The 16582-nt window shown below is 31.5% G+C and overlaps 2 protein-coding genes across 2 annotated transcripts; one reads left to right on the top strand and one right to left on the bottom strand.

Moving 5' to 3' along the window:
• The first annotated feature begins 1044 nt into the window (after positions 1-1044).
• On the top strand, positions 1045-3798 carry LOC125868279 (60S ribosomal protein L31-like). Its single transcript, XM_049548912.1, has 3 exons — positions 1045-1082; positions 1177-1292; positions 3321-3798. The coding sequence occupies exons 2-3, from the start codon at positions 1210-1212 to the stop codon at positions 3598-3600; spliced, it is 363 nt and encodes a 120-aa protein (XP_049404869.1). The 5' UTR covers positions 1045-1082; positions 1177-1209; the 3' UTR covers positions 3601-3798.
• A 350-nt stretch (positions 3799-4148) lies between these two features.
• Positions 4149-8755, bottom strand: LOC125867384 (nudix hydrolase 25). The gene is made up of 6 exons (XM_049547864.1): positions 8585-8755; positions 7051-7101; positions 6614-6706; positions 6342-6436; positions 4558-4669; positions 4149-4462 (listed from the first exon to the last, which is right to left on the bottom strand). Exons 1-6 carry the CDS (start codon positions 8648-8650, stop codon positions 4358-4360), a joined length of 522 nt encoding a protein of 173 aa, XP_049403821.1. The 5' UTR covers positions 8651-8755; the 3' UTR covers positions 4149-4357.
• Positions 8756-16582: the final 7827 nt, after the last annotated feature.

Raw genomic sequence — 16582 nt, 5'->3', positions numbered from 1 at the left:
TATGTATAAGTATATTAGAATGTATATGGTAACGAAGATACATGTATGTATATGGTATTAAATGATACACATTGACTCTCTTGCTCGTCTATTTCCTCTCACACTCGCCTCTCTCCCTTTGTATCTGTATTTCAGAATGTATCTGGTATCAAAGATACATGTATCTAGTATCAAAAGATACATGTTGACTCTCTTGCTTTGCTTGCCTTTCTCCTCTCTCTCTCACCTCATTTAAGATACATATATCTAGTACTTTGTTATATGTATCTTACTTGAAATTTGAAGAAGTGATATATCTAACTTGAAATATGATACAAAATTATTAATTAGTGAGACAATATGTAATTATTTCAAACTAAATTAGTATTTTTTTTTATCCTTAATAGTAGTAGACTTTATGGACAGATTATCAAGCCATATGGACCATTCTGGAAATTTGCCATCTGTGGGCCGAGGTAGCCCAAATAACATGAGCAGCTAAAGTAGGCAGGCCCAGCTNTGGTATTGAATGATACACGTTGACTCTCTTGCTCGTCTATTTTCTCTCACACCCGCCTCTCTCCTTGTGTATCTGTATTTCAGAATGTATCTGGTATCAAAGATATATGTATCTAGTATCAAAAGATACATGTTGACTCTCTTCCTCGCATCTCTCCTCTATCACTCACCTCTCTCTATGTATCTGGTATCAAAGATACATGTTGACTCTCTTTCTTGCCTCTCTCCTCTCTCACTCACCTCATTTAAGATACATATATCTAGTACTTTGTTATATGTATCTTACTTGAAATTTGAAGAAGTGATATATCTAACTTGAAATATGATACAAAATTATTAATTAGTGAGACAATATGTAATTATTTCAAACTAAATTAGTATTTTTTTATCCTTAATAGTAGTAGACTTTATGGACAGATTATCAAGCCATATGGACCATTCTGGAAATTTGCCATCTGTGGGCCGAGGAAGCCCAAATAACATGAGCAGTTAAGGTAGGCAGGCCCAGCTACAGAGTACAGCCTACAAAATAGCAATTGCGCTGCTTCACGGCCCGGTCTCTCGCCGTCTCCTTTGAAACCCTAGTAAGTTTGCCTTGCTCTCCTTTTCTTCTTCCATTGAAATTGTTGTTTAGGGTTTAAGCTAATTGAAGCAGGAATTTCTGTTCATTGTTTGCAGGGAAGTGTAAGTTTAGACTTAAAGGAGTTGAAAATGTCGGACAAAACCAAAGGAAGAAAAGAGGAAGTAGTTACCAGGGAGTACACCATCAACCTCCACAAGCGCTTGCATGGCTGGTAATCACTGTTTTTGTTTTGGATTTCTGTTTAATACGATTTTGATTACAAATTTTGATTATCACTTTCATAATCTGAATCAGTATTTTGTTATTGTACCAAAAAATACATCTTTTGTTAAATAGAGCTGATTGCTTTTATCAATTTTATGATTATATGAAGAAAAATTGTCCCTAGAATATATAGCTGTGTTGTTTCATATCCAATGTATGGAGGCATTTTGAGTTCTAGAGTACGAATAACTGTTACCGTCAGCTCATTTGACAACTGTGAGTGTGGAGCCTAAATGACATGAAAAAAAGCGAAGTTGGAGTATTAATTCTATAGAGTTGATCACTTTTGTCAATTTTATGGTTATCTGAATAAAATTTGACCCTAGAATATATAGCTGTGCTCTTTTATTTCCAATTTATAGTTGTCTGGTGCTTGTTTATCTTTTATGTGTATTATGTAAATGCCAGATAGTAGGGATGCATTTTGAGTTCCAGAGTATGACCAAGTGTTTCCACAGCTCATTTGATAACTATGAGCGGAACCTAAATGAGGCAAAGTTGACCAAAATAATGGGCAAAAAAACTTTATGAAAACTGTATATAGCGTACTAATTAAGTGCTCTGTACGACTTCCATTGACGAACCAAACTTAATGGCCATTAAAGTCCCCCAGCATCTTCCCCATTCAATATAGTGCTCTAAATATTTAGTGCGCTATGTAGTTAGTTAGTTTTAGCTTGAAAAAACTGTTTATTTCCTAATGTTAACAAAATTTTAACTAAATATAACTAATTTAATACATTAACATTGTGGAATTAGATAAATTAGTAAATAGCGAAGTACACATTAATTGGCACATTAACAATTGAACAAATAACAAAGAATAAACAATTTACTAATAATAATTAAACAAAGAAAAAAAAACACTTAATTGAAACTAAAAAACGATATAAGCATGCTTTGGATATAGTTGTATTAGACATTGAACACAATTTTTTTTGAAATAAATGCCTCAATTGTTAGTTGTTAAGGGTTGATTTGAATCGTATTGAAAGTTGATTTTTTCCTGAGATTTTTGCTTAGAATCTTGTTCTTTGACTCAAACATACCTATTATCTTGATTTTTGGGGAATTCTTAACGAGGTGGGGCTGGACCTTCAATGGCTTCACGTTTTTATTTTTTGAAAATTGAATGGGGACCTGTGGGGAAGAAGAGGGTGAGGGACTTTTTAGGAGTTACATAGTGGACTAATTTAGTGCGTTTTATTGCTCCATTGACTTTAACGGCTATTAAGGTCTGGTCTGGCGATGGAAGTCATAATAAATTGTCCATTATTTTGGTCAACTTCCATCTTTTTTCATGTCATTTAGGTTCCGCTCTCGACAATATATAGATAGCCAGGCTATAGTGTGCATGAGTGAGAGTTTGCTAAAAAAATATGAACAGTGGGACAAATTGTCAACTAGTGTGAAAAGAAAAATGGAATAGTAAGTAAATAAATACCCATTTTATGAAAGGTGCTGTTAGGAAAGAATATTGACATGCTTCATAACTATTGTACACCAAAATCCCTCAGGTTAAACTCAATTTATCATTTCAATATATTGGCTGACTGGAATTTGTGGAATAGAGACTGTCCAGATACTTCACATTGCTGCTATGGTTATAATAATTTAATTTGTTGTGTGTTCTAACTGATTTTGTGTTGCTAATTAATCAAACTACCATTATTTTCATAGTATTTTTAGTGTTCTCATCATCAATATGATGTGTGTGCTGTGTATTTTTGTTGATGAACCCCTCGATGTTCTCAACCCCTCGATGCTCTCCTGTAAAATTATGACCTATTGAGTACAACTATACATTTCGGTATCCTCGACCAGGATTATTAGCTTTATTTTTTGGTGGGGAGAGATTTCTGTTGAAATTTCCTTTTGGCTTGGTGAAACTGTTAACAGCACATTCAGTTTTAGTATATATGCTGCTCCATGCCGAGTAGTGGTCTAACATTAGAATGCTATGCTTTTGTAACAGCACATTCAAGAAGAAGGCTCCCACAGCCATCAAGGAGATCCGGAAGTTTGCAGTGAAAGCTATGGGTACAAAGGATGTCAGAGTGGACGTGAAGTTGAACAAGCACATCTGGAGCAGAGGAATCCGAAGTGTCCCAAGGAGAGTCAGAGTTCGTATTGCTCGCAAAAGGAATGATGACGAAGATGCAAAGGAAGAGCTCTACTCCCTGGTTACTGTAACTGAGATCCCACCAGAGGGATTGAAGGGACTTGGCACCAAGATCATTGAGGATGAAGATTAAGCTATCAGTAGTGGAGAACGATAGACACATTATTTATCTGAGAATTATCAATTTTGTTTCGAAACTTAATTTGTTCTTGGACTAATATGGTCTACTTCGCAATTCGGATTGTTAGATTTGTGTGCCTTGGACTTACGAGATCCAATTATCTGTTGCGTCAGTATATGACCATGCAAGTTCTTTTTCTGATTTCTAGAATTCGTACTGTGATTTTGGTTGTGCTTTATATAATAGTAAGTAGTATCTACAAGGATTAATGTTGGGTGTTCGTGCTAGCTAGAAAGCCTTTTTACTGTGATTTCTTCTTATTCGTCAAAGTTGTAGTCTGTGATCTTCATTTCTAACCCAACCACACCATTATTTCTGGAAAACGTTGGAAAAATTGACAGAAGATTGTAAGGTGATGGCGAGTAAAGCCCAGATATCTAACCATACAACTTGAGTTCGAATGAATTGGTCATGAACAGCAAAATTAACTTCTTTGCTCAACTTGATCATTGCACAAAGGAACTTAGAGACTGCTAGACATTTGTCTTTCACTATAGGAAGTATAGTTCGACTACTCGATGACATCTACTTTTTAAGACAATCAATTAACATGTGGAAAGAAGTATTTTATTACAATCAGAACATCAACCTATATTTGCAGATCTTAGCAGACAAGTTCATGTACAAGGAGCCTAAAGAAGTTCTGAATCCCAATAACAAGTAACCTGTGTAAGGAATGAGGACTATATGCAAACAACGTGCACAGGATTCACCATTTCGTTGATTGGCATTTAGCAGCTTTGCTACCATCATTGAGGTAAGACTGGAAAGTCCGAACAACTTCCTCATACGTTGGCCTCTTGTAGTCTACAGCCTGTCATTATTTAGGACGACAAGGTTCAAAGTTAATGTTTTGACATACGTAGATATGTATTAAGTTTAAAACTGGTTATCCACTTCGGAAAATACCTGCTCAATTACTTCTTCTGGTCTTGCCCACTTCCACTCTGAGAATTCTGCTTCTGCTTCACCAGTTGCTAAGTTGATTTCACTTTCAGCATTGGTAGATTGCATAAGAAACCTGCCAGACACATAAAATCCTTTTTTTACATGTTACAGTTAACTTCAATTTCTCCGGAAAAACTACTATTCCTTCATGAGAACAGAAACGTGTCATTTTGGCTGAAAACTAGACAAAGCTTATCGAGTGCAATTGTGCAAATGCTATTTTATATACTTCTTTCATCAACTGATGGGTGAATCCAAAATATAAACAAGTAAAAAAGCTGCATCAGGCGCTGATCTTTTAGCACAAGTACTTGCTATGGTGTGAAAGAAACTGATGCAAAATCTTCATTTTACAAAAGCAGAAGCAGGAAATCTAGATCCAATTGCAGGCTTCTGCTTTACCAGAACCAATACCTACGAGTAATTACACCATTAGCTCCCTACACTGCTTAGATCCTTCACTTGTCTTGACGTACTTATGTTGAATGAGTTTGACACGGGTGTCGGTACTTCGTGTAGTGCTTCTAAATTTAAAAACAGCAGAAAACTACATATACCCTAATTGGATATCTACACACTCTTATCAAATACAAGTACCCACTTCCGGGTAGATGCAACATAGTTATCCCCTGGGAACACAGGAGTCAGGAAGTATTGGACTCAAATCACTGCCCACATAAGCTCCAAGTCCCTGAGTGTGTACAAGATCTATATACTGCTCTAACTCTCCGTGATTATTTATCATTTGGGTTAACATAATTCAATAGAGGATAGACTTAGATGTAACTCAATCTAAAAGATAAATTTTCCTAAAATCTTCTTGGTGCATAATTAAAACAGAACGACGCATCGGATGTAGGTGAATTCCAAAAAGACCACTTCTCCCGACATGAGATATGCTGGCATCATTTCATTTTCAAAGAGAGAAATAACAGTGAACTATCCAAACTGTGCTCAGAATGCAAAGCTTTTCTTTCACATCAAATGATAAAGTATTTCCATTTATTTAGACTCCTTAGGACAGTAAATCCAATTCCAGAAGAAATCCACTGACATCTTACATCACATGGAATTCGGAAACATGTTGTACAAAGCTGGAAACATTCAGCAGAGACGAAGAGGAATGAAATAGTTTATAATAGATGGAAGAACTACTTAACATTGTTCCTTATCTGCAGCTGGCAAAAAACAAGAGAACTCTAATGTAATGTTAATTTACACTATTCAGGAATGAAACCTAACTGAGGTGTTCTTTCGGAGAATAATCCATTGCTTCATCACATATACATTTTCAGTAATACCTTCAGAGTATCTGCTTCTAATACCCACAGCTTAAGGGAAAACAAAAGAACAATATCTTTTAGCAGTGGTGGAGGAGTAGTAGTACAAATATCTACAAAAATGCATGAGAACAAGCAAATAAAATGAGTGGAAAAAGTAGGATTAGATGGACATCTTAATTTTGGTGTCGAATAAAGAGTTTAACTCATATATTTTCTGATCCACCTATGTGATCTACGTTTATAAGGCTTAACCGATACATGGAAAAGGACTAGTGGCAGAAGCTTGAAACATTGTTTCGTAGGCGAAATATGAATAAGGCATCTTTTAAGTTTGATGATGCAAACATACAAGGTTCCTCCCAGGGAAAAGGTGTTTATGGATAAACACAATATTTCTTGAAGATATATTTTGCCTTGAAAGAACAAAGCACAATTATATCAAGAAAACCATAGGATACCTACCATTTCTGTGCCTGTCCATGCCATTCTCCTCCCCAAAGACGGTTTACTTTGGCCTTTACGGCTGGTGGGAAGTCATACGTCAACCATTGTGGGACCTGACAATATGAAACAACCATTATAAATAAATGATCTGATCATTTGAGCTTTTGGACACCAAGGTTTCATGTTTCTTGCCAGATAAATACTTTGCTGTCAGAGGGGAATTAATATTTAACATGACATAATCTAGACATATATATCTAACTAATGAAAACTTTTCACGTTAGACGAACCTCTGCAATTATTTCAGCTGATGTTATTCCAGTTTCCTCTCGCAATTCCCTAATGGCAGCAGATTTAGGGTCTTCTCCATCTTCAATGCCCCCCTAATCAAGTTAATTACCATAAGATAGCTAAACAGTACCAGCACAGTTATGAATATTGAGTGACAAATGGTACAATTCAGGGTGTTAGATTGTGCAAATACTTGGCAACTAGGTGCCATAACTTAGTTTTAATAAATACATGCAATTGAGTTTCACCAAAGGATGAACCATAATACGATAATCTTGAATCTCCTCCTTTCAAAATTTAATACATCGTATCCTTATATTAGTAATCAAGGCTAGAATAAAACTCTATTCCTACAAAAGCTGGTAGTGAGCCCCTTTCTACAATGAGTAAATTAATCAGGTGTTAAAAGTAGAGAAGATATTAATAACAATGTTACCTGTGGCATTTGCCATGCTCCGGGTACATTCAATCTGGAAGCCACAAAGACCTGCAATTGCATCATAACCAGATAAGACCCCAGATTTTCCGTATTTATATTTAGTAAAGACACCATTTACAACATTTTTCGTTGATCAAAATACAAGTGAAAGTAGTTATCTAATTTATGATTACATTTATTGCATGTAAACAAAGACGGAAAAGGGGAAGTTATAATTTGAAATTTCTGATCAAGTGAAAACAAAATGCAACCGATACTTGACACGGAACTGTCTAAGGAGAGAAAATCAGAAGTACGTCCTACTGTTGCAAAGTCATTCCCTTTAAAACTTAAGTACTTTACTGGCTGAGATATATTACTTTTACTGCTATTTGGAATTAATAACTTTGTTTATGGAAGTTGGAACAGTAACAATAGCAATCAAAGAACTCATCTTTTTCTGCTCTCCATTATTGACTCCTTCAATTGAACTGTTCCATTCCCCATCTTTTCTCATTCCAGTCTAAAAACTTTCTAGCTCAACTTAACATACTTTCAGGTTCTCACCCCTCATGTTACTTCATTTTTTTATAATCATGGTTTCTGGGCCCTTGACTAATTCCACAGGATACATGTCACCTCCCACCAGCAACATATATCAGTTAGTAAATGTTCCTCTATCCACCAAGCTAGGATAGAAAAGAAGAAATCACCTAACGTTTTTTACTGTGCTGGGATTTGAACCTGAAAACTCATGGTTCTCAACCCTACTCATTGACCATGAAGCCACACCCTTGAGTGTCATATTCCTTTACTGTTCTTCTTTATGTTTTTGGGCTTGCCTAATTTTAGTCCTTTGTTTTCTAACTCGAGGGTCATCACTTTGTCAACTGAAGGGCTAAAGTTGCTCTTGTCAAGGACGGAGCTACTAAGGGGCCACGACGGTCATCCTAACCCTCTTCAACAGAAAATTACATTGTTTATACATGATTACAATTACTTTTTATGCATACATGATAGATGTTGAACACCTTCGACTTCTTTGTGTGTCCACTTCTTCATATTTTGAACCCTCTTAGTGAAAATTCTGGCTCGGTCACTCAATCTTGTTTGACAAATTAAAAGGGTAAAACTACCTAGTGCTACAACTCAAATACTAAAAATCAACAATTTGATAAAAGATATTACTAACATAAAGTAAAAAAATTCTCATTTTTAGCATCCCTAAATAGATGTTTCTTTTGTTTCTCATAAATATTAAAAAAAAATTAAAAAATTCCCTAAATAAATACAGGTTAGATCAATAAGTACACTAACAAAACATAAATATCTAAATCTCAATTTATTACCCTTTTTAGTACAAATATCAGTAATCATGTAATTTAATTTTACCAAACTCCAAAAATAATTGCTCAGATCCAAACAGAGAAACCCAACACATCACATAAGAAAACCCAGAATCAAACACCAGAAAAACAGAGTAAACATGGCTTTAAGCCTTCTATTTGTTAGTAAAATGAAAGAATTAATTGAATAAATGAGAAAAGTATACCAAATGATCATGATTGATGAGACAAATTCCTACGTTAGGACGATAACCACAAGGGAGATTCTCCATTGATAAATATGTTTCTTCTGGGTTTGAGAAAATAAAGTCAGAACTGAGAAGTTTCAGAGAGAGAAAGAGAAAAGATCACTATCAGAAATCAGAAATAGCAGCAATATATATGATAAAAGTCAAAACTTGTACTACTGCAACTTTTAAAAATTAAAGTGCTAAAAAGAGTTTAGTGGAAGGAATGAGGTGATGATGACGAACTTGGACTCAAAACTTCTGATTAAGAAAAAAGAGTGTTACAAGTATTTCTCATTTATTATTATTAAGATTTTGAATTTAAATTTTGAATATACAGTTATTTTTGTTATTAGGAAGTGATTAACTCAATTTGTGACTTTTCATAACTGAATTGGAGTTTTGACATGTTATTTTATTATTAAAAACAGAAATTATTTTAATGCATAAATTAGATGAAGATCTGGTTGTTAAGAACAAACTAAATAGGAGTATTAAAAATTTAAGCTTTCTACTATACAAAAAGTGTGTCAATTATTTTGGAAAGAAAAAAATAATATAGGCATAATAGATCATTAATTCGTTTGAAATATACTTGTACTGATTTGTATTATATCACGTACAATATATATGTTTACTTAGCTCATGTCAATAATAATGTCCCACGGGGTATGGACTCAACCCCATGTTATCTATGCTGGAATAAAGGAATTTAAAAGTAAAATGGGAAATCAAAGAAACTAACATATGTAAGAGTTCTATTTATTGAAGTGTATATAATTAGTTTTTGATTATATTAAATTGATAAATACTTATTATTTATTTGAATTTGACTTTATGTATGTAATTATAAAAATATAAAAAGAAGAAGAAGGTTTAGGTGATAGTACAAAATCTTGCCCCTGTTAAGAAGGAGTACGAATTTAAAAATAGCTTTTAAAATAAGATCATCTTATGCATCAATATGATTGTATAGCGGCGTGTGAAAGTTAAAACTCTCATTTTCCCCTTTCTCGTACCAAATTTTTCCTTTGATTTTTATTTTATTCTTTTCTAACTATTAGGAATTGAAATTATTGTTTTCCTTTTCTTCTCTCTAAACCTCCTTTCAATCATAATCAACGCATGCAATATTTCATTGGCAATTCATCATTTTTTATTGTTTCATTTTATATGACAAAAGGATAAATGTCAATGAGTTTACTATTTACTTGGATTATGTTTGAAAAGATGAATTAGAAAAAGAAAAATAATTTATTTATTTATTTTGGAAAAAAAATAAAAAGATCCTAATAAGTCGTAACAAAAAGAAAGGGACAAAAACAGTAGAATAAATAATTAGTGGGGAAAAAAGGTACGTTGACTTTTTTTGGAGACTTTTGAGTGGAAAAAAGAATCTAATAATGGAAGTAGCATCATCTTCAGGTGGATTTGTCAAATATTTTTTAATTTTTTTGGTTTTCCCTCGGTGTTTAATACATGTATTGGAGTTTAACTATTTTAAATTTTCGCCGCATAGAATCCCATTTAAGAGGAAGTGTTTTCTACTAAAATTAAATTTGATAATTAAAATTCAAACATGAGACTTTTGGTTAAAAGAAAAACAATTGACCCACATTTGTTGATGGTGCTTTGTCAATATTTTATTTCATAAAGAAATGAATATAACCTTAATATCCACACCTTACTTTTTAGTTTTGACATTATGTAAGGAATCAATTAAAAAGCAACTTGTCATTATTATAATTAATAAATAGCATATGGGATTAGTACAAGTACTTAATTCAATGCATAATTAGAGGGGTAAAAGTCCACTTATATAATCACTTTTTCCCCTTAGTTAATAATCTAATTTCAATTTATCCAAAAGTCAATTAAATTGCTATTTCATCCTAAATTTGATAAGTCTTTTTCAATCGATGCTTTTACTATGTTGAAAAAGTGTTGCTATCATAAGATTAGTGTTATAATATAGGATTAATGTAATGATGGTTTTTTTTTAAATTTATCATTATATGTCATTTAGATATTCAAATTAGACTGAATCCTTCAATGACCCCTAAAGTTGGCACTAAGTTTCGCTTACACTCTGTTTGGATCATTGTTACTCATTGTATTGTATTGTATTGTTACTATACCTACAATATTTGTTTTGATTGTTACTTAAAATGTATTGTATTGTTAAATTTCATTGTTACGAAACAATGAAAATCCCTATTTTATGAAACAACCGATTTGGTGTGTACCCATTGTTACTTAATTTCTTTTTCCAATTATATCTTTACATAATATTTCAAAATACTATTTTACCCTTTACCTTATATTATTTAATTCTAGTCAAACCTCCTACCCTAGAATAATTAAGGATATTTTAGTAAAATTATAAATTACAATACAGTGCGATACAATCAAACCAAACAATTAAAATGTTATTAAATAACAACAAACAATACAGTCTAGCCAAACATTGTATCTACCATACAATACAGTACAATAGAGTACAATACAATACAATACATTATGAAAGAATGGGTAACAATGATCCAAACAGAGTGTTAGACACCTCAACTGGGTGATGTTCATTTTAGACACCTCACGTAGGGTTTCGTTGTGTCATTTTGACACTTTTGCTAACATGTTAAAATAAGTGTGATACACTCAAAAATAGAGCGTGAAAGACTCAATTTAGCTATTTTTTATTTTATTTTCTCTTCTTCTTCTCTATTTTTCAAGCTACCACCTCCCACTATTTTTTGAAGCTTAAACTCCTTCAATGGAGGTCAAATTTTTTATTCAAATCCGTTTTCAAGTCATTTTTCTTCTTTCTTCATTGTATTACTTTTCTAAATCTACAATCACTCCCTCCACCTTTTTTACCGGAAAAATGGATACCAACACTCATACTTCATATTTATCTCTCTTTCTTTCTTCCTCTCCCTCTTTTCTTCCCACAAAACAACACTAAAAAGAAAGAGAAAAAAAAAGAGATCCGAAACAATTTAAATAGTTGATAAAAAAATTTAAAAAATTGATGGGTGTAGTAGAGAAGACAACTACCTTCGAGAAGAGGGGAGGGGGTTAAATTGATTTTTTTAGAATAATATTTTTATTTTATTTGCTAAATAGATTTTAAAATCATTTTTAACTTAAAATTACACATATAATCATTTAATTGGTTGTTTGCCACGTCATCAACAAATGTATTACACTCTCCTTCAGCTTTTTGCTTATTGTCAAAAAAAGTGTCAAAATGACATAGCAAAACCCTACACAAGGTGTCTAAAATAAACATCGTTCAATTGAGGTGTCTAAGTGAAATTTGGTGCCAACTTTAGGGGGCCACAGATGAATTTGGCTTTCATTATGACATGTTTCAATTGAACATATGAATGTACATAGTTAAGAGTTAATCACATAAAATATGACATCTCCTTTAATTATGTGTATTCGTCTCTATATATAAGTCGTAAAATTCGAGACATTTTCTGATTGAGATTGATACATATATAATTAAAAAAGATAAAATATTTTTTATTTTTTGTGTGGTAATTAACTTAACTACCTTATAGACTCTTGAGTACATATCAATAAAATTTCAAAATTTAAATTGAACATTTCATCACGTGTTTAGATTCTCAATTGAAACCAACAATAGTTTGATTGTCTAAAAATATTTGCTGACAAATTTTAAAAAATGACTATGTATTAAGCTTATAGTAAACCATTGCATTATTATATAAGCAAACAACACAAATTTCACTAATTTAGTATCTAATTATCTCATTTTTCGTAATTTAGTATCTAATTATCTCATTTTTCGTAATTTGCTATATTATGAATTCTACCATAATTGACATCTAGGATATATATATTTTTTATTTATATATATATTAGAAGAGAGAGTTTCAAAGGCTGCTTATTGGTCATTCAATTGGCAAGTGGGGATATTTTTGTCATTCCAACTTCTCAAAGTGATAAGCATTGCATAGAAAAAATTGTACTATCATCAGCCTTATTATTTGGACCTTCTTAACATCTTTAGAAAAAACCCTACACTTTTCTACTAAATTACATATTATGCCTTCTATCATTGAGTATAGTGGGATCCATTTAATTTTACAATTGACATGTATACAATGATAACTTTATTGAGTTTCTATATATTTCCATTTTTATTCTCTACATATTAAATTGTTTAAATTTAATATAGTTAAATAATTTAATAAACTTTTATTATTTAGCTTTTATATTCAAAACAAATTATTTTTTAATAATATATATATATCATTAAATAACTATATAAGATTATTAATAGTCATAATTATATTTTTAAAGTATAATTAATAAAATTATTATTTTTAAATAAACTCCTAATAAATAATTTATTAAGAAAAACGTCAAATTAATTTAAATTATTTCTTCTTTTTTTTACTTATATTTTATATTATACTTATATAGAAGAGACAATTTTCAAGTTTTCAGCAGTTTCAACATGACTGCTTTTTGCCATTTTTATAAAAGAATAAGGGTCTTTTGGTCATTTACACTACCAAACTGATCAATAAAGGCTGCATACGTGTCTTAATACTGCTTTGGAAGAGACACGTAGCAATGCAGCCAAACTGATGTGTATTTAGGACATTCTGTGAGAGTTGATGCTCTGTCTCTTTTCTTCTTTATTTTGCAAAGCAAAAAAAATCAAGTTTTTCTGCCTAGTTTTCCTGCATGTGTTGTTGTTGTAAAGTAAATGATTATATTGTATTATTAAGAAATGTGCAGTTTTTTGTTATCTTTTTCTACTTTTTGGTTATATTTTAGGGTTGTGGTTTTGAAATTTCTCTCCATCTTCCATAAATCTTAATGAAAATCAACACCCAATTCGATTCTTCTGTTTTAGATCTGTAGGGTTACCGGTTGGACTATAAGAATTGCGTCTTTGTTGAATTCAGAAATTTGAGATGCTCTTTGCTCCTCTATTTCGCCTCAAATTTGTCTTCGATGTTGTCGTTGATTTTTAATAAAAACAAGTGAGCACCGTAAGTGATTGCATATACACTATTAGTTAGTCTAATCAATAAACTTGCACCATGAAAAGGTTAATTACTTCCTTTCATCATTATATGTTTTATTTTTGTATTCTATTGGGGCAAAAGGAGAGTTGAGAACTGCGGAGGAATACAACAAGCTTATCATTGTTGTACTTGCGTATAAGTAGCAATATCATTCCTTTTTAACTTATTGATTCTAAGCTCTTGGGATGTCCCAAACAATTTTTTTCCGTTCTTCGAGTTAGGTTTGAGAAGAGGTAAAACAAGCTAAAGTGTTTGACACTTTCAAGACATAGTTCAACAGCGGTTTAATGTAAGTTTTTTTTTTGAACTCTTGAATGTATCATTTGAAGTGATTCTCGGTATGTGCAGGGTGTCTTTACTTTGGGCAGTATAATCTATTCCTCAAAAGCCCTTCGGTTAAAAGAGCACAAAACTATGATAAAAGACAATAAATCTTAAGCCACAAGTGAAGTCACAAAACTAGACTATTCCATTATAGTACAAAAAATCTCCCATTTTATAGATTTTGCTGGGACCATATTTATATATATATCTTGGCCTTTGTATAGTTGTGGTTGATAGCTTATATTACTAACAGTGAAAGTAGTTTGATTATTGTGATCAATAAACTGCCTTAGAGCTCATATAGTTTTTCAGAGTATTATGATATATGAGCTACTTGAATTGTGTAAAACAACTATGTTTGTCCTTTTCATTTATTAATCGATGCATTGGAGGTAGTTTGGAGATAGTTTTCTGTACCGATAGTTTTTTGTACAGTCAATCACTTCTTAGTTTACCAATAAAGAGGTGAGTGATGAAGGAACTTGAAATCAAAGTAGTGCCAGTCTGCGGTCATTTTCCTAGATGAACCACAAGAAGATTTGTGCTTGTGTTTTCTTTGTGAACTTAAAGAATAAACTCGACAACTTTACTTGTATTTGTGTTTATGAATTTGTCTCTGTTTTGGCCGACCTTGGAAACAATAGCTATCTACCTAGCCTTATCAGCCTTGCACTTGGTTCTTAAGTCATTATATTCAAGTAATTGTACACTTGTTTTCATGTATGTGCATACCTCCTATTTCAAGCAACTGTGATTTGATTCTTTTTCCAATCTTGTAATTTATGAATAATATTTTTTCTTCTTCTCTCATATGTATCAGGTCTTAATCTTTTGATCAAAGATCAAAACAACTCAATCTGCATCTCAGCTAACTTTATATACAATGTATCACATTTTGTTGTTATGTAAAATAAGTGTACATAACTATCTTGTAAAACTTAGTTCCTTCAAATATCAACAAACGATTAATATGCAAGGTTATCTTACGCTACATACTTGTAATCCAACTTTTAATTATTGATATCAAGTTATGATATTTATTATAGAAATCATTTCCTCATTTCAAAAGAAAAAAAAACTTATTTTCTACAGAAAATATGTTGCAAAAATTTTAGCTCATCAAATATAGAAAATTAACATTTTACAGAACACACTGATAGATTCATCAAATTTTTTCTCCAATTTCACGTAAAAACAAATTTAACAAAAAAAATAAAAAATATTACATAATAATATTGGGCCCGTGCTGGCACGGCCCATTACTTTCTAGTATATATATATATGCGACACATCCAAATACATATATCCAAAATACATGTTAGCTAGATAATTTTGGATGTCTACCGTATCATAACTCCTAAAAAAAAATAATTAAAGATTCATACTTATAATGGGATGTCCGGTTCTTGCCATCTAAATTTGAATATATGTTAGCATAAAATTTAAAAATCTTTTTAATGCTTAGAGTATCTATAAAACAAAATGAAGACGTTGCCCTTATTATATTGTTCTTTGAATTTGCATACAAAGACACATTAAAGGGTCTACTAGCTAATAATATATTTAATATAATTTTATAATTGGATGTAGAAAAGATAGAGTGTACGAATATTTTTTTCCTGGCTTAAAAAATAGAAATATTGTTTATGATAAACACTCAACTCAATAAAAAATAATTCAAAGCGATGAAACAGAAAAGTCATGATAAAATACTACATAAAGAAACATGCTAAAGTAGTCTAAAAAAGAATAGTAACTACAACAAAATAATATGATAATTGAAGTACAAGAAACAACATATATTAATAGAAATGGAAGGACAACAAACTATTACGACTAATTAGTAAGCAAAGAAAAATAAGACGAATTAATTTAACCAATGAACATGAATCATTTACTTAGCTTTTCTAAGTTGGTCAAATGTATATTTTCAAGGCAAATAACTCACAAGGGTAAAAAAGGAATAATATGGTAATTTATGCATTGATTTTATAAAATAACAAGTATTATGGACCAACTATTTATACAAAGGGATGACATATAAAAAAGGACAGTGGGAGTGGGAGTGGGAGTGGGAGTAACAATTAAGGAGGGTAGAATCGCAAATTACTATAGTTAGAATCAATCTCCATTTTGTAACTTATGAATTGTCTGCTTGGAATTTCAAGGACAATTTGGTCAATTTGATTAAAATAAAATAATATGATTTGGCCTAAAGAAAAACGTTTTCTTTGAAGTTGTCATCATGCATCACAATGTTTATTATTTTTTTCATGTTTTATTTTTGTCCATGATTTATTGTTTTATTGCGTAATTGCATGTATGTGTGTATTTTTTATTATTTGCATGTAATTGATGTCTTTCAATTTTGTCAGTATCATACATACAAAACACTTAGGTATGACATCAATTGAGTTAATCAAACGTTTTAATACCAAACTTACCTCTTTATTTGTTAACTAAAATTTATCAATACATTTTTATTAACAAGTAACGTTATACTATCGAATTACAATATTACATTCAATTTTCATCATTATCGAATGATCAAAGCTTATAAGAAATACTTCAAAACCAAAGG

Source organism: Solanum stenotomum, chromosome 6 (assembly GCF_019186545.1).
Source record: "Solanum stenotomum isolate F172 chromosome 6, ASM1918654v1, whole genome shotgun sequence".
Lineage (NCBI taxonomy): Eukaryota > Viridiplantae > Streptophyta > Magnoliopsida > Solanales > Solanaceae > Solanum > Solanum stenotomum.
This window is presented reverse-complemented; position numbering and strand designations above follow the sequence as displayed.

What these genes read in the sequence shown, in the direction of transcription:
- LOC125868279 (XM_049548912.1), top strand. Translation starts at nt 1,210, where the DNA reads ATGTCGGACAAAACCAAAGGAAGAAAAGAGGAAGTAGTTACCAGGGAG. An exon ending in CACAAGCGCTTGCATGGCTG is followed by an intron (nt 1,293 to 3,320) that starts GTAATCACTGTT and finishes CTTTTGTAACAG; the next exon opens with CACATTCAAGAAGAAGGCTC.
- LOC125867384 (XM_049547864.1), bottom strand. Translation starts at nt 8,650, where the DNA reads ATGGAGAATCTCCCTTGTGGTTATCGTCCTAACGTAGGAATTTGTCTC. An exon ending in TCATCAATCATGATCATTTG is followed by an intron (nt 7,102 to 8,584) that starts GTATACTTTTCT and finishes ATGCAATTGCAG; the next exon opens with GTCTTTGTGGCTTCCAGATT. An exon ending in CATGGACAGGCACAGAAATG is followed by an intron (nt 4,670 to 6,341) that starts GTAGGTATCCTA and finishes TGTGTCTGGCAG; the next exon opens with GTTTCTTATGCAATCTACCA.